The sequence below is a fragment of the Chrysochloris asiatica genome, unplaced genomic scaffold (assembly GCF_000296735.1).
Source record: "Chrysochloris asiatica unplaced genomic scaffold, ChrAsi1.0 scaffold00289, whole genome shotgun sequence".
Classification (NCBI taxonomy): Eukaryota; Metazoa; Chordata; class Mammalia; order Afrosoricida; family Chrysochloridae; genus Chrysochloris; species Chrysochloris asiatica.
The window spans coordinates 496,828-516,057 of record NW_006408807.1 but is presented as its reverse complement, the minus strand read 5'-3'; the positions used below and the strand labels follow the sequence as shown (position 1 = coordinate 516,057).

At 36.6% G+C, this 19,230-nt stretch overlaps 1 protein-coding gene across 4 annotated transcripts in view; it reads right to left on the bottom strand.

The window, feature by feature from the left end:
- The window catches only part of PARG (poly (ADP-ribose) glycohydrolase), a 244,861-nt gene that overhangs the window by 103,607 nt on the left and 122,024 nt on the right, over positions 1-19,230 (bottom strand). For all 4 annotated transcript variants that reach the window (XM_006874599.1, XM_006874597.1, XM_006874600.1 and 1 more), the window contains 2 exons: positions 15,819-15,976; positions 4,029-4,108 (listed from right to left, as the gene is read on the bottom strand). In XM_006874599.1, coding sequence (XP_006874661.1) covers positions 4,029-4,108; positions 15,819-15,976 — 238 coding nt within the window. The remainder of the gene's footprint in view (positions 1-4,028; positions 4,109-15,818; positions 15,977-19,230) is intronic.

Sequence of the window (19,230 nt, the reverse complement as noted above, 5' to 3'; positions counted from 1 at the left end):
TATGATTTGTTGAATGTAAAACTGATGATCTGCGCTGTAAATGTTCACTCAATCCACAATAAAAACCTTTAAAAAAAATTCACAATATATTACTGCATATGGATTATCAATTTTTAAATACTTCACCTAAAAGACACTCAAAACTATATGAAATGAAAATAACTGAATGCAGAAGGTTCTTTTAAATCTTTCAGTCTCAAGATTCTCATTTGAAACAGACATTTGACAATGCTGAAAAGTTGGTCCTAATGGAATTATCATATTAATTATGTTTATATATTTAATTTCTGAAATTGGGATACACATTTTATAATCGAAGAGATATTGCCTTTGCTAAAGATCTGGATTAAAGTATAAATTTTCCAGAGAAGATGTACTTCACACGCCTTTGCCAGTCATCTTGAAATATCAGCCCTTTTTTTTTTTTTCACTTTTGACTTTCCTATACCAGTTTTGGACTCCTGGTAGGATCAGCACTGGATTGCTAGCCACAAGGTCAGCATTTCAAACTCACCAGTTGTTCCTCGGAAACCCTATACAGGGCCAATATGAGTAGGAACCAATATGATGGCACTTTAAAAACACCACCAGTTTTATTTAAAACACAAATATAAGTATTTCTCTAAGTATTTTTCTTTCTGTAATGACAAATGATTGAAATAATGCTGAACATGAATCATTAACTAATACAAGGTATTTAAGTAGGAAACAAAGTTAATAAGGGTTATACACAAGAGATTTGGAATCTGTGCTTCCAAAAATGAAATTAGCAGAAAATCTGTTGTAAAACCAGAATATTCCACACCCCTTCTTTGGAAGACTATCATACAACATTCAGTCATTGAAGATTGATAGAAAGGTGTCCATACATAAGCTTCAGGTCATGTTTCCTTGTGCAAAATCATGGAGCTCTTCCCAAGACTGAACGAGCAGTCCTGTGGCTTTCTTCCTTTTACATAGTCCCAACAAGATTACACAAAGTTCCACTCTTGAAGAGCTGCTTACAACAGGAGTTCCTTAGGAGCAGCATGACAGGTGAGTCAGATTTCTCTATGAGAAACAAAACTAGCCATCTACAGCAAAATATCAAGATGGAGAAGTCCTTTCTTTTCCCTGATTATGTACAGTATGTCTCCTTTCAAGACTAGTATTCCCATCATAATTGTTTCTTCAAAAGTGAAACCCTTGAGGTGTTATGGAGACGAACAGCAAGAAAATACAATTAAGTTAAGAAATGAAAAAAACTGTAGGACTGGAAGGTGTACAGTACACCTCCAAAGCTTTTTAATACCCTTGCTACAGTACAAGTCAACAAATTCCCTGCTATAGTCCAGAACTCCGGTAGTGCAGTGGTTACAAATCAGGCTGTGAGCCGCAAGGTCAGCAGTTCGAAACTACCAGCTCTTTTGCAGAAGAAAGATGAGGTTTTCTGCTCCCATAAAGATTTACAGCCTCGAAAACCCTGTTTAAGGGTCGCTATGCATCAGAACCCACTCCATGGCACGTAACCACCAACCACCACTACCACCATAGTCCAGAGAGAAATACTGGCAGTTCAGTTAGGTACAAGGCCCCAAATAAATACTGAGCAAGAGGAGTTTGCCAAGAGCCAGAATTTTAAAAACTAACCAATTTTTGTTCCTTTGGTAATGCAATCTCAGTTGGAGGCAAATACTGAAGAAGGGGCAACTTTCATACTTAAAAAAAAAAAAAAAAATCCTCTATAACCATATCATCTCTTCTAGAGAATCCAGGGAATCCCAGAAATAGAAAATTAGTTTAAGTCATCTTCACTTTCAGCAGGCATATATCATCTGCATATAAGTTGTTAATGAATCTTGTTTAATGTACTTCTTCCAACACAGATTTGTTGTTTCTTCAGGAAGTTCATGATATTCGTCATACTCTTTGTCAATACCACAATTAAAATGTATCCATTCTTCTTTGATCATTTTCTTTATTCATTACTCATTATCCAATTTTCACATGCACAGGTGATGATTGAAAATAGCACGGCTTAGGTAAGGGGCACCTTAGTCCTCAAAGTGACATCTTTGATTAGCACTTCAGAGAAGTCTTTGGCAGTGGATTTGCCAAATGAAATATAGCATTTGATTTCTTGACTGCTGCTTCAATGTACAACACTGACTGTGGGTACAAGTAAAATGAAATTCCTGGCAACTTCAATCTTTTTTCCAATTATTATGATTTTTTTTGTGGGCCCAGTTGTGTTCCTGCTTTCTTTACATTGAGTTGTAGTCTATGCTAAAGACCACAGTCTTTCATGTTCATCAGTAAGTACTTCAAGTCTTCTTTACTTTCAGCAAGCAAGGTTAATTATATCATCTGCCTACTGGAGACTGTTAATGAGTCTTTCTCCAATCCTGATGCTGCTTTCTTCATATAGTTCTCAATTTCTCAGATTATTTACTCAGAATACAGATTGAATAAATACAGTGAAAGGAAGCAACCACAATGCACACATTTCTTCATTTAAAAATCACACAATATCCCCTAGTGTTCAAACTGTCTCTTGGTCTATGTTCAGGTTTCTCAATGAAGTGTTCTGGAATAATCAATCTCCGCAATGTTATCTATAATTTGTTATGATCCACAAAGTTGAATGTCTTTACATAGACAATAAAGCACAAGTAAATATATTTTTGGTATTCTCTGCTTTCAGCCAAAATCTATCTGAGGTCAATAATGATATTCCTCATTCCATGGCCTCTTCTGAATCCAGTCTGAATTTCTGGCAGCTCCCTGTCAATGTATTGTTGCAACTACTTTTGAATTATTTCAGCAAAATGTTATTTGTATGTGATATTAGTGACATTGTTTGGTAATTTCCACTTTTTGTTGAATCATCTTTCTTTCTAGTTCATTGTCCAGGTAGCTAGCTATCTTCCACATTTCTTGGACTAGACTAGTGAGTGTTTCCAGAGCATCAACAGTTTGTTGAAATATTTCAACTGGTATTCTGTCAATTACTGGAGATCTGATTTTTGTTAATGCCTTTAGTGTACCATGGACTTCTTTCCATAACACTGGTTCTTGATCTTATGCTACTTCTTAAAATGACAGAAAGCCAACAATTCTTTTTGGTACTGTGACTTTGTGTATGCCTTCTGTTTGTTGCTATGTGCGGCTTCAGGGAAAGCAAGGTGGTCAAAGTCCAATAGAAAAAGACAAGCATGTAAACACCAAGTATATAAACTTTACAAAGACTCAGAGAAAGAATAAAAGACAAAGATAGGTAAAAAGGCAATGAATAGTTGACCTACACAAATCAACTTAGACTAATTATGACAGTTAGTTTACATAACGAACACTTAAAGCATATTTACTGGTCAATTTTTTAAGTATCAAATTAATTTTTACTTATCAAAAGTCTTTCATGTATACCACATTGGTTAGATTTCAGTGTCTATAAGGACCCTGACAGATACATACATACAACACATACAATCATACAGACAAATGTATGTTTATGCACAACATGCACTTAAGAACAACAAATATCTGGTGCTGTAACACAGGCCAGAAAAGTAGAGACGGTTCTTTAAAAATCTTTCTCTGGCTGTCAGAACAAAACATGACTTCATCAGCTACTGAACGTTTGCTTAGCTTTTGTGGAAGGAAGAATTGGATAGCTTCAGAGAGTTGGGTAACTTCTAGAATAAACCTTGTGTAGTAAAGTGAACATTGGTGAGCAACAACCTGTTACTTTGCTGGATATGTTTCTTGGTAACTGTTTTGTAAGTCTTCCTATAAATATTTATGAATATCTGTTTATATCCTTTGGTATCATCAATACTTAACTGGGTAAAAAAATGAAGTGAAAAAACAAAATACAAAGTGACAATTAAAAGAAAATGGGACTACTAATTCAAAATAAAACAGCAAATATATGGTTTATCATAGTCAACTGTTACAACTTGATTTGGGTTGAAGAGATATTTTAAACACACAATGGTCCTGACATGTCACCTGACAGGAAAATTACAGTAAGAATAAAAGGCAGTTACTTTTCTCTGTGACTCTTCTGAAGTAGCAGAAGAGCGTTTTAAGCTTCTCAGGCTTCCTTGAGGAACGTCCTTCAAACAACCTGCAAGAGACAAAAATAAACAAGGCTGGAAGATGATTTAAAATGCCTTAAAGATTTGCAAAATATGAAATCTATTTCCATCAAGGGAAAAATGAAACAGTTCTTCTTTAAAATGGTTGAATAATGGGTTTGGATTCAAATGGTATCTGGAGAGGTCTGAGGCCAACATAACCTAGGCTTCCTCAAAGTTGCTCTTTCTAGTCAGATGGCTTTTTCTAATAACCTCTTTCTCTAATACATTTTTCCAGGCAGAAGGCACCATCTGGTCTCCTAAAGTCAATTAGGGTCAGCAAGTTAATGTGTGGCTATTTCCCAAAGGCAAATACAATCCATAATTTATAATATTACTAGGTAGTTAAATGGTTGAACAAAAATGGCATCTGAAAAAACTCCATGTCTGATTGTTTTGGGGGGAGGGGGGGTGGAGGGATGAATGGGTATGACAAGATAGTGGGGACTGAGTGACATTGTAAATTAAACAAATATGTCCTCTGCATGGTAACAAAAACAGTAAAAAATGCCTATGTCATGTCATCTAGTTTCCAGTAACCTGGACTTGCATTACTTAATCTAGTTTTCTTTAAAATGACATGGCCTTGTTATTGGTAACACATAATGCAATTTATCTCAAGGAAAGAAAACCAGAGCTACAGAAGCAGATGACCTGAGTATGTAGCTCTCTAAAATATTTCAAACACAAGAGCATGCCTTTGGGCACACAAGTGAATTTTCCAAAAGCATTTAAAACCTATAGAGGTTCGGTGACTAGAAATGATGAGGTGTCATTCACTGGACCTAGTCAGATAATCTTACTTTTAAAACTAAAAAGCCTCCAAGTAAAAGTACACTTTAATAAGTGCTAAAATGGGTAAAAGTTTTCATGGTAAGAGAAGAAAACTTATGTAACTATGAAAAGAAGGAAAAATGAATTTCATGAGAAAATCCTATTGAGGAACTGAAATAAATTAGGAAAAGGGAAGAAAATGCAGCTTTCAAATGATGCTGTTTTGAGTGATACGAGATTATATATTAGGTTCAACTTGGGAAATAAAAAATCTATGTGAATAACTATTTACTAAAAAGAATACTAACATTAAAGAAAATCATACTCTAACCAAATCTAAACACTCAATACTTTAAAGACAGTCTAAGAATTTGTCAGTTGGTGCTAAGAGCCATTGAGTCAGTTCTGACTTATAGGGACCATGTATAGGGTTTCCAAGGAGCAGCTAATGGGTTTGAATCATTGACGTTGCGATTAGCAGTCCAGTGCGTATCCTACAGCACCACACCAGGATTCCAGGATAAGAGTCCCTATGTGATAATTTTTACTCATCTGTTAAATAAGTATAGCACACATACTCTTTAAATCCAGCTGACTACGAAAAGAAAAGCTCTTTGAGAGTAAAGGTTTCAGCTTGGTTTCTTCTGTAACGTGTCCACCAGACAAGAGTTCAAGTCAAATTAAAGATGCCAATTGGCAGTCTGAAGAAACATCCTGTAAAAATAAATAAGGAGTCCTGCAGTGGCACTGGATTGCTAACCACAGTTCAACCCATAAGTCACTCCTCAGAAACCCTATACAGGGTCGTTATAAGTTAGTATCGACTTGATGGCACTTAACAACAACAACAACATAAGTAAATAATTTACTAAATGAGTATCTTGGGATCTACTGCTGAATCCCTTTCTAGGCTTACTACTTAATAGCAGTAGGAACATAAAAGCAGTCACCACCTACTTCTAGAATGAATTGATGTACTTCATAATTCAATTATGTGAAAAAATTCCTCTTCAATAGAACTACTGCAGAGAGAGAAAACAATGGTTGGTGTCCATAAAAAATATAAAATATAAAATGAAAATATGTCTCTAGGTTCTCTACGTGTTCGGCTGTATTTCAAATCAAATAAAAAGCCACATATTTCACAGCCATGATGAAAATTATTAATCTTAGGACTCTCTAATGACTGAAAATTCATTACCCTAGTGATACAGACTATACTGAAAGATTACAGGGTTGTTATTATCATCTACTATAAATGAACACCACTGTTTACTTTGTAGGCCCAAATCTCTTTATAAGGTAGAATCTTAATTTATTCAGTTTATAGTTATTATAAGCCTAATTTCAAATCACTATACAATCCAATATACTTTTCTATCTTTCTAACTGGGAGGTAAAGTGGGGGAAGGTACAGAGCAAGTGGGGGTACATTAAGTAGTTTTTTTGTTTTTAAAAAAACCCTATGTCAATTCTCAGAATTGGCTGTCGTGAACTTTTAAAGTAGTAATTTTAGCCACCCAAATAAAACTAATTATCCAGGGACAACAGCAGGTAAAACTAAGCAGAAAAGTAAATATATAGGCCAAATGAAAGTCTTCACAAGTGAAAGTCTTCACAAGTTTTTGGGCTAGGGGAAGAAGAACAACACAGATTGAGGACAAAGCCAAGGAAAGGGGGGAGAAGGTCAGATGGGACAGGACAGATAGCCAGGCAAGAGATGCAGACAGATAAGGGGTTAGAGGCAGGCAGGCAAGCAGACACAGATGGAGAATGCACAAGAGTCAGAAAATCAGAGAGATAGAGACTCAGACAAATACAAAGAGACAGATTCAGAGATTGAGATATTCTCATCCAATTGTTCCATTTAATAATGTTTTTTTTAGATGTCGATTTTATGATTTCTGGGTATGTAAATTTGAAGATATATTTTGAGTTAACAAGGATGTGTATAACCACAGGTCATAATAACCCTTCTGCATCTTGGGAGAACACATCTAACTGAATGATAATTGCAGATTATTAAAGAAAACAAACAAAAAAAGCCAGTCAGGCAACCTCACTCTGTTCTACACAAAAGTGTTTTTATTTGCAAAGGAAAGGTTTTTCTATCCATATATAGAGTGAAACAAAATATAGTCTAATAAAACCTTTCCCTGAAAGGAATACTGATAACATTACTGGAATTGGATTCCAGACACACACACAACTCCCATGTGATTTCAAGTAAAGGATTAATCCCATTAGTACCTAGTAAATCAAACATAAAGCACTATAACCTCCACTTTACACTGGAAGCAAGCAATTATCTGGACCCCAGCCAGAAAGTGCTTCTTGGCTTTTGTGTGAGGCACTTTGCCATATGGCCCACCAGCATGTTCAAACCAGGGAAAAGGCAGATGTAAAAGCCTGCAACCTACAATTTATCTCTGACCATCTAGTTTCCAAGCAATCTCAGCAGCATCAATGCTAATCACATTGGAAGCCTTTGCAAGAATGCTTAGGCTCTGAAAAGCAAGCAGGGGAAAAGGTCAGGAGTATTTAACATAACTAAGGAGGGCTGGAAGAACACAACAATAAATAAAAAGGGAAAGGCTTATTGAATTTATTGACATCAGCCTCCTACCACATACTCTTAGCATTTTTTCTTATTCAATCAAGAAGGCAGACATACCTCTTTTTAGATGAAACATACACACATGAATAAAACCCCTAATAGCCAGAAACAGTAATCATAAATAGCAACTATGGAATGAAAAAAAAAAAAAATTCTATATACTCAGTTAACCAAATGGTTCATCAGATTAGTTACTTGACCTTTCAGACATCACATACAAAAGGAGAACTGTTTTCAATTTCTAGATCTCTAGCAGAGTGCCCTGCTTTTGAGTAGACAAAATGGAAGAGCACTGAGCTTGAACAGAAGACTGTTCAACAGTCTAGTTCTGCTTACAAGTTACTTATCCCCTGTGAACTTTATTAGTATAGACACTTTCCTACTGAGCAACTTCAGACAGAATCAATGTGAACTGCCTGTATCAATGGTCCCTTACAGTCGCTGCTCATGGTGCTTGCACGGTTAAGCCTGCTATAAAACATACCATCTCACTGTGAGATAGTATGAAGCACTGATATTCTGGTACTGAGGATGATCCATATAACTGGAAAGATGACCACAGGATTGTCTGCCTTCATTAATGCTCAATGTTCTGGTGCCCAAAAGAACATCAGCCAAGAAGAGAAGAACAGGCCAGATGCCAAATCTTCAACAGACCTACTCAAACTCCTATTTGGTGAAAATGCTATTGTGACACTGCAAACTAAATCCCTCCTGACTACTTTGAACTGACAAATGGATTTCATCATTTGATAGAGTAAGAATTACTTCTAAGGTTGCGATTGTTGTTAGATACTATCCAATCAATTCTGACTCACAGGGACCCTATGTATAATGAAACACTACCTGATCCTGCAACATCCTACAATTGTTATGTTTGAGCCCACTGTTGCTGCCACTGCGTCAGTTCATCTTGGGGGGGTCTTTTCCTCTTTTTCATTGACTTTTCTAAGCATGATGTTCTTCTCCAGAGATTGTTCTCTCCTGCAACACTTTCAAAGTATGAGTGAAAAAGTCTCGGCATCTTGGCTTCTAAAAAGCATTCTGGCTGTACTTTTTCCAGGACAGATTTGTTTGTTCTTCTGGCAGTCCATGGTACTTTCAGTATTCTTCACCAACACCATAATTCAAACATATCAATTCTTCTACAGTCTTCCTTATTTATTGTCCAACTTTCACTTACTTATGTTGTTGTTAAGTGCCATCAAGTTGGTTCCGACTCATAGTGACCCTGTATAGGGACTCTGAGGTGAATGAAAATATCATAGCTTGGGTCGGGGGTGCCTTAGTCCTTAAACTGACATCTTTGCTCTTAAATCACTTAAAAGAGGTCTTTTGTAAAAGATTTGCCTAGTACATCATTTGATTTCTTGACTGCTGCACATTGAGCATTGATTGTATATTCAAGCAAACTGAAGTCTGAAAACTTTGCTCTTTTTTCCATTTATCATGATGTTATTTATTGGTCCAGTAGTGAGGATTTTTGTTTTCTTTACATTAAAGTGCAATCTATACTGAAAGCTGTGATCTTTGATATTTGTCAATAAGTAAGGAAGGTTGTGTCATCTGCATATGGCAAGCAGTTAATGACTCTTCCACCAATTCTGATGCCATGTTCGTCTTCATAGAATCCAACTCCTTGGATTTGCTCAGCATACAGATTGAATAAGTATGGTGAAAGGATATAAGCCTAGCACACAGCTTTTCTGATACTGAACCATTCAGTTATCCCCTTGTTCTGCCTCTGGATCTATGGACAGGTTCCTCATGAGCATAATGGAGGGTTCTGGAAACCCGTTACTTGCAACATTATCCAAAGTTTATTATGATCCACACAGCCTTAGCATAGACAAAACAGCGTAAGTAAACATATTTCTGGTATTCACTCTTTAAATTCCATCTAACATCAGCAATGATATCCCTCGTTCCACATCTTAGTCTGAATTAGCTTGATTTTCTAGTAGCTGTCAATATACCGCTGTAATAATTTAAAAATTATCTTCAGCAAAATTTTAATTGAATGTGATACTAGTGAAATTGTTCCATGATCCCTGTTTTCTGTTGGGTCACCCATCTTCAGGATGGGCAGAAATACTGGATCTCTTCCAATCACAACTGGCCAGGTAGCTGTCTTCTAAATTTCATGATATAGTCAACTGAGCACCTTCTGTGCTGAACAAGTTTGTTGAAACATTTCAATGTTTATTCATTAATTTCTGGAGCTTTGTTTTATATCAATGCCATCTGCGCTGCTTGGACTTCTTCATTCAATACCATCGGTTCTTGATCATACATATGGTACCTCTTGAAATGACTCAACATCTAAGAATAGCCTTGATTAATAGTCATAATTTCTAACTATCTATAAGGTAAGTGGTCTAGCACTGTAGGATAAGCACTGGACTGCTAACAGCAAGGTTGGTGGTTCAAATACATCAACTCTTCCTCAGAAACCCTATACAGAGTCAATATGAGTTGGCACTAATTCTACCACATTTAACAACAACATAAGAAGTGTTAATCCAGTTTATTCCAAGGGAAACTATATCACAGAACATAGCTTACAGGAAACAGATTCTATCGCCAGTTTGAATCCCAATTCCACCACTTACTATGTTAATTTAGTGAAGTTACCAACCCATACTAAGCCTCTCTTTCCTTATCTGAAAAATGAGAACAATACCTAATTCACAAAGTTGATACAAGGATTAAATAAAAAATGATTGTCACCTAGTAACTGCTTAATACATATTTGTTACTAGTTAAGAAAAGTACTTATTTGATATCATGACTGCTGCACATGGAGCACTGACTGTGTATCCAAGCAAACTGCAGTCTTTGAAAATCTCAATCTTTTCACCCGTTTATCATGTTATTTGTTGGTCCAGTAGTGGGGATTTTTGCCATCAGTCTAACATGCTCCACTTAAGTCTTTAGGATATATTACAATGGCACAATTAAAAAGATAAAAGCACTTTAGGATAAATTACAATGACTCCTGCCAAAACTCTAGTTAAAAAAGAGATGTTATAAAATTAATGCATATATTAAAATTAACATAAATTCTGGTAACTAAATGGGTTCATTTCATTGTTTAAAGAAAGAAAGCTGTTGATGAACTTGACCTATACTTATGGATGTAGCTGCTCAAAATACCAACTGAGTGCAAAGGAATCTGCACATCAAGGATCAATCCTATCCCCTCTGCATACAGGGATGATAGGGATGGGCAACATATGACATTGGCTACCTAAAATGGGGACTATAAAGGCACGAAGTGACTGGCTTACAAGTTTTCAAGAGGGAGTTTCGTTTCAGAGGGTGTAAGGAGAGGCAGAATCCCCACTGAATAGTATTCATTTTGTCTAGACAGGTCTGGTGAAAAGAGATGGGTATAAGATTCTTACGATTCAATAGTGAGTAATGGATATCAAGACTAACTGCGACTGTCACAACTGTAAAGGTAGAAATTTTGTAACAAAAAGAGGGGAGTAGTTAATCTTACAGTCCAGGAATAGAGGACCATAGGACCATCAAAGGAGAAGAGCACAAGCAGAATGTGGGACCCTATCCAGAGAACCAGTGACACCAGAGATGGAGGAATAGAGCAGCTGAGGACTCTAGACTCATGGAAAAAAAAAAAAAAAAAAAGACTGGTTGTTTAAATGATTATATAACCCTGAGGGTTTTTGGGTACATCCTGAAAAATAAAAAAATTTAAACCACAGAGGGAATAGAAGCAAATACTATTGGATGATGATGCACGGAGGAGATTGTTATCACTGCAATGAAACGATGAGTGTAAAACTGATGGTGCCCCATGTAAACTATCACTCAGTTCACAATGAAAACTTAAAAAATAAAACAAGGCTGTGAGCACTGCAGGTTCTAAGTGATCAAATAAGACGGTGTTGAGTTTTATATTTTGTACACACTGAACAGTAAAGGAGCTGAAGCAATAGGTTAAGTAAAGACAATGATCATGATATAGCTTATGGAGGTGATTTACAAAGGGAGAAGCTACCCATACTAGCTTTTTAAAAACAGCTCAAAAAGTTTGTGGGATTTCATCACCAAAGTCAAATTACAAGAACAAAGCAGAAAGCCCACATTTCTAGATTTCAAAACTTACTATACAGCAACTGTAATCAATCGGGAAAGAATAGTCTTGCCAACAAGTGGTGTTATAACAACTGGATTTCCAAATACAGAATAGTAAAACTGAATCCCATTCTCACATCATCTAAGGAAATTTCACAGATCAGTGACCAAAATTTAAGTTCTAAAATCATAAAACTCTTAGAAGAAAATATAGGGACAAATCTTCATGACTTTTCATTTGGTAATAGTCTCTTACATATGATACGAAAAGCATGAACAACAAAAGACAAAATAGAGAAATTGAAATCTGCCCCCCAAATATTGTTCATCAAAAAATATTCATAAGACAGTGAAAAGATAGTCTGTAGAATGGAATATAATATTTAGAAATGATACACCTGATAAAGATTTAACATATAGAATATATATAAAAGAACTACAACTCAACAATAAAAAGATAAGCAATATAATTTTAAAATAGTCAAAAGACTTAAATACAAGAGGGTTTCAAAAAAATTCATGAAGGAATGAAATTAAAAGACAATGGAATTTGTAGCCAACATTTTGAAACCTCCCCACTCAACCGCCTCCCCTCCCACACATACTATGGTTACGTAAGATATATGGAGTCCTGGTGTGGCACTGTAGGATAAGTGCCAAGGTGGGGGTTCAAATTCACCAACCGCTCCTCAGAAACCCTTACAGGGTTGCTGTTAGTTGGAACTGACCTGATGGCTCGTAACAACAACAGTGAAGGTACATACAGGAATTCTCAGAACTATTTATGTAATTTTCCTTTAAGCCTAAAATTATGTATTTTAAACAATTACAATTATTTGAAATTAGTTCAAAATAAAAGAGTTTTACAAAGAAGTATAATAAAAAACTGAAATAAATGAAGCGCACCATTCAACAGAAACAGTACGGCAGCCACGAGTGTAATTTTCTTCTATGGCAGGGACTTTCTACTCTGGATACCGCCGCCCTTGCCATCCCCTCACAGGCATCACATGGGTGGAGAAGGACATATCACGTAACCTACAACGAACCCACCATGGAGCTGATTTTGATGAGGCTATAAATCTTTACAAGATCAGATTGTTGTTGTTAAGTGCGGTTCGACTCATAGTGATCCTGCATAGGGTTTCTGATGAGTGACTGATGAGTTTGAACTGTCGATGGTGCGATTCAAACCCACCTTTCAGTGCAGTGATTATCCTACAGCACCACACCAGAACTCCACTTGAGCAAACAGCCTCATCTTTTTCCTGCAGAGCGGCTGGTTAGTTTGAGCTGTGGACCCTGTGGCTTAACAATATAGCACCACCAGGGCCCCAATTTTAAGACCTGCCCCTGACATTCGAGAAGAAAACTAACATTCTATTCACAGATTTATATTATTTTTTAATTTTAATTTTTAGTGTGACTGGGTGAAGGTTTACAAAGCAGATCATCAATTTTACATTCAACAAATAATAGACTTCATTTCAACTTGACTGAAATCCTATCAATATAACACCATTTATCTCATTCCCTCCGTGTTTGTTTTCATTGCTACTTTTCTCCCTACTGTTCTGAAATTTGTTCATGAGTAAATGCTGCCCTTTAATTTCAAAAGGCTGACCATTCTAAGGCATGCATACTTCACTAGTGTTGCTTCCCTCTATTAACCTATCTATTTGCTTAAGGAGTTGGACTGCTAACCTCAAGATCGGCAATTTGAAACTACCAGTGGTTCTGTGGGAGAAAGATGAGGCTTTCTGCTCCCATAAAGATGTACAGCCTTGGAAACCCTGTACAGGGTCGCTATGGGTTGGAACCAACTTGACAGCACTTAACAGTAACATTGCTTAGGTGAAAACTGAACCACAGGGTGATTTCTGTTTCAGACACGAAGGGTGACCCAGGGCCACAGTCTTGAGGTTCTACCAGTCTCCATCTGACCTGGTCTTTTTTATTATTTTGAGTTTTATTCTATGTCCCCCCGTCCCACCAAAAAAAACACCATTGAGTTCTTTTGGTTTTACTGGATTAATGGTTCCACAGGATTGTTTCCAAGTGTCTTCAATTTTCATCACTTTTGTTTCCTCCAGACAGGGAGAGATGAATAATAGCACCTTAGAGGGCTGCTTATGAGTTTTTAAAATCCCAGTCTCTACTCATCAAAGTAGGATGTGGACCATTGTCTTTGTGAACTGTTATCCTAATTGACCATGGTATACCCTGCATCCCCAGACCTAGCAAATCATTTCCTTAAAGTGTTTGGTAAAGTCTAAGAAGTTTTCGTAACTTTTACCCCTCCATGTTCCATCACATTCATGGATATGTTTGTAGCAATGGTAAACATTGTTGTTGCTATATGCCATCAAGTCGGTTCTAACTCACAGCAACCCTGTATAAGGTTTCTGAGGAGTGACTTGGTGGGTTTGAACTGCCAATCTTGTAGTCAACAGTCCAGTGCTTATCCTACAGAGCCACATCAGGACTCCATAAAGGTAAATAGTCAAGCACAAAAATCTTCTGTCAAACCTTTGGTACATTCTCACTTTCTCTCCCACACCCGTTTTGCATGTGTTATCTATTCATGTATCTACCTATGTTGTTGTTGTGAAGTGCTGTCGAGTTGGTTCCGACCCATAGCAACCCTGTAGAGTTTCTGAGGAGTGGCTAATGAGCTTGAACCACCAACCTTGCAGTTCAAAAGGCTTTGCAGTCTGGCACGTTAACCCACAACGCCACATCAGGCCTCCAGGGGGTATCTACCCATTTGTTGTTGTTGCTAAGTGCCGTAGAGTTGGGCCAGGATCTGTAGATCACTGTTATTGTTTGTTGTTGTTGTTCTGTGCTGTGGAGTCAGTTCCGACTCATAGTGAGGGTTTCCGAGGCTGTAAATCTTTACGGGAGCAGAAAGCCTCATCTTTCTCCAGCAGAATGGTTGTTAGTTTCAAACTGCCGACCTTGAGGTTCACAGCCCGATTCATAACCACTACGCTACCAGAGCGCCTTGCTGTTATTGTAGGATTGTGTATATAACAATATTTAGCTCTGTTCCCTTTAACTCATGAATGAAAGGATAGAAATACAGAGAGAAATGTTATTCATTTGCCAGGATTCCTTATAATGTTGTTAGAGTAGATCAAGTACTCATTTGGGAAATAGCTGGGATCTAAAACTTCAGCAATTTCTTTATAATGAACTAATCTGAACATCTTTGAATTAAATATTAAAGAAAACTGAAAGTAAACTTTTATTTGGCTTGTCATCTTCTTGTTTTTGTTGTTAGGTGCACACAAGTCGGTTCAGACTCACAGCACAAGAGAATGAAATACTACTGCCCAATCCTGCACCAACCTCACTACTGTTATGTTTGAGCCCATTATTGCTGCCAGGGTTCCAATCTTAACAATGTAAGTTTTATTCTTAGTTCCAAAATTCTCACAAGACAGTCAGCTGAACAAGATTTTACTCACATTTTATAAGGCCTTTACAGAGAAAAGGACTTTTACTCTAGCTTTAACATATGTCAGAATATAAAACTGTGAGCTTCAAAAAGTTCATGAAAAAGTGGGAATGAAAGATAATGGAATTTTTCCAAGAACTTTTTGAAACCCTCTGGTATAATATACAATCAATGTTCCCATGAATAATACAGACGCGAACCACAAGACTGACAGTTCAAACCCACTAGCTGTTCCTTGGAAACCCTATACAAGGTCGCTATGAGTAAGAACCAATTAGATGGTACTTAACGACGACTCCAGTGCACTCAGGTGAGGAGGACATCTGATGAAAAGAACATGGCCTTGGACTAAAACAGTCCGAAGATTAAACCTCAGCACTATGACTTATAACTACTGGATCCTAAGCCAAGTTCTTTAGTCTCCATGAACCTTGCCGGAAAAAATATCAATTCAAAGTATTGCAAAGGTTAAAATAGATAACTATACATAAAACGCTTGGTCCATGGCAAATCACTAGATAAATACTCCAGTAGCGTAGTGGTTATGAATTGGGCTGCTAACCACAAGGTTAGCAGTTCGAAACTACCAACTGTTCCAAGGGAGAAAGATGAGGCGTTCTGCTTCCGTAAAGATTTACTGCCTCGAAAACCCTGTACAGGGTTGCTATGAGTCAGACCGACTGCACAGCACATAACCACCACCATTCTTCTCTATTTCATTATTAAAGAAGTGTTCTCTGTAACATACCGATTGAAGTTAATATCTGGGTAACTAGAATACTCCGATTTCATCTTAGCGTTTCGCCGTGGAAATGTGCAGAAAAAAGCATTAGCTAGAAGACTAGCAATCTGTTCCTGTGACATTGTGATGGAATGATTCATCTTCTGTTTCAGAAGGGGTACTGGCTGATAGAGGAAACAAAACAAAACAAAAAAATACAGATGAGAAGAGCAATAATTAGTTTAGCAATTTCAAAAGCAGAAGCACGAAAATTGCATTTGAGAATTAGGGCAAGCATAATTTCAGGCCACTCCTGAATTCTTACATCAGGAATATCGTTAAAGTCAAGGATTGTTTATCAAGGATGATTGGAAAAATGTTCTTGTTTGACAAATTGCAAATTGCTAATCAATAGTAACAACAGTAAAAAGAACACAAAACATTACTTAGTAGTGAAAACCAAGATTGCTTTAGCAACTAAGAAGTAAAAAACACATTACCAATGCAATGAAAAATTAAAATGAAACTGAAAATTGTAACAGTGAGTTTAGCTATTACTACTTATGCTAAATTTTGTTCTCAGCTAATGTTAAATATTATTGGGCAGAGCAATTTTTCTATTTCACTTCCAAATAAAATGATCTAAGAAAAAATATTAAATAAACTAGTCTTTATTTTGAATCTTATTTTGAATCACACTTCACACTGACAATTTATGAAACCCAAATCTAATACTAATAAAGCAATTAATGGAACATGGGAAAGCCACGAAGCAGAACTGTATATAACCTGTAATAAGATTGGCATTCACTACATACTCAAACATTACAACTTAAAGAAACCGTTAAGACATTTTTTCATAAAAACTTTTATATCTGAAATGTCTTCAAGTTGTGCCAAAATCAAACTCACTGATCCTTCATTTTCAGTATAATTCATACTACCTGAATATTGTGCTCAGTGGGTTTTATTCTATTTTTAATGTTTAAACCATGGTTTTAAAGCCTTAATGGCAAAACCAAAGGCCAACTGCCAGTATATGTATCAATAACATTTCAAAATGCTCCATTTTAATTTTTAGAGATGCTTTTTATTCTCTTTTTCAATAATTCTCTTTTGCAATAAAGTCAAAAGTAAGGAACCAGGGTATCTGTACTAATTTTAAGTAGCTTGTACAGAAAACTATTCTGACCATTTCTCAGAATGAATACCCAAAATGAAACTGAGGAAAGGCAGGCAAGGCAAACCAAAACCAAAATACTGTAATAATTTAGTTTTAAATAAATAATGGGAAACACACATCATTCCTACAGTAAGAGTTTGCTAGGAAAAAGAAAAGGTTAGCTTTCAATCCAACCATTTCTCCTGGAAGAAATAAAAAGTAAACAAACAAATGAAAAGTAAAGAACTTATTTCCACTGCCAAAACCCCCCCAAACCTACTACCATTGAGTTGGTTCCAACTCATAGCGACCCTATATGACAGAATGGAACTCCGTAGGGTTTCCATGGCTGTGATCTTTTAGGGAAGCCGACGACCACAGCATTCTCCCATGGAACAGCTGGCAGATCTGAACTGTTAACTAGTTAGTAACTGACTACACGACCGCTGTGCCACCAGCATTCCTTATTTCCACCACAGCATCTGAAATTCTCTTTCCTTCCAAGTCTTAGCAATTACCAGTTATAAGAAAGAAGAAATAGCTTATATTGATCTCCATTTTCAATCATGTACATGTAGTCACAGCCCAGTACTGAGCAGAGAGAGGTGACAGTGTGCCAATGAGCTACAGCAAGCACACTTGGTTTTAGTGAAAAATGAATTTTTTAACTAGCATTTCCTAAGTTATTAAAGAAAATGATTAAAAAGTTAATGGCGAGTATTTTACGCTTAGTGAATTCTAAGCACAAACATTTTTTATTTCTCAAATGAACAGTACAATTTTAAATACAGCAAGTGATTTCTGTTCTCTTGGGAAGGGGAAATGACTGAAAGCTTATACTTGGGGAAAATGTGAGGATGCGAATCCTGTCAAGATAAAAGAAGAGGCTAGTTATTTCCCTGTGCAATCCATCTACAACACTGACGGTACTATTGTTGTTGTTTTTAAGTGCCATCCAGTCTGTTCCGACTCATAGCAATCTATATAGGATTTCAAAGGAGCACCTGTTGAGTTTGATCCACCAACCTCATGGTTCAAACTGACCCTGTGGTCCAGTGCTCTATTCCACAGTCCAAATCATATACATAAGAAAGCACATAAGGGTCACGGTTACAGATACTTTGAAGGTATGATCAGACCTCAGAGGATTAGATTTGTGGGCTGAAAGATTTGGACAATAGTCTCATTGGACAGCTGAGACAATTGGTACAATATGTGCCTAGTTCAGGTGTAAAGTTATATTCAATATCCTAGTCTTGGAAGAGTAGTTTCTAGGATCTAAAAAGCTTGTGAGTGCCCATCAAAGACAGAACTACTGGTCTCTACTCCTTTGGCATAATAGAAAAAGATAGTTACAGATTCAAAAAAGAAAGCAACCTACAAGAAATAGTCAGCACAATCCACGGCTTCATCTATTCTGAGGCCAGAAGAACTAAGGTACCAGGCTACAACTACCAAATGTTCTAATCATGACCACAATAGAAGGACCATGATAGAATGGGAGAAAAATATAAAACTGAATTTCAAATTCTTTTTAAAAAGGAATTAATACACAGAAGCCAGTACAATACTGTACTGGTTGAGAATGGAAAACTCCCAGAGATATCATCCTAAGATACTCTTTAAACCCTGAACCAAAACTAACCTGTGAGCTAATAAACTGACTAAAAAAGTGATGAATATCACCCATAAATATTGTGGGCCTTAAAAAAATTACCTCTATGAAACCAATAACTTTGAAACAAACAAGAGAATATAAACAGGCAGGATAATGGAAAGAGAACAACAGAATGAAATAATGAGAATGGTTCTTGCTCTGTGAACAATGTAAGTAAGGTAACTGAACAATCTGCGCAGAAACAGATTCCTATTCATAAATCTAAAATTTACCTTTTGAGTTCTGTTTGTTTGGAAAACTAAAAAAAAAAAACCTTTTATTGGGAAATGAGTGAATGTTTACAGAGCAGATCATTAGTTTTACACTCAACAAACCATACACTTTGCATCACTACATAGTTGCAATCCCCTTCTTATACCAACAGTTAACAGAATTTACCTGTATTCACTTTAACGCATTTCTCTCTGTGTTCACTGATACCATCATATTTCCTTTGCTAACCTCATTTTTGTTGTATATTACCTGCCCTGCTCCCATGTTAACATATGTCTATGCTCTTGTTGTTGTTGTCAGGTGCCATCGAGTCAGAACCAACTCATAGCGACCCCATGCACAGCAGAACGAAACAATGTTCGATCCTGGGCCAACCTCACTACCGC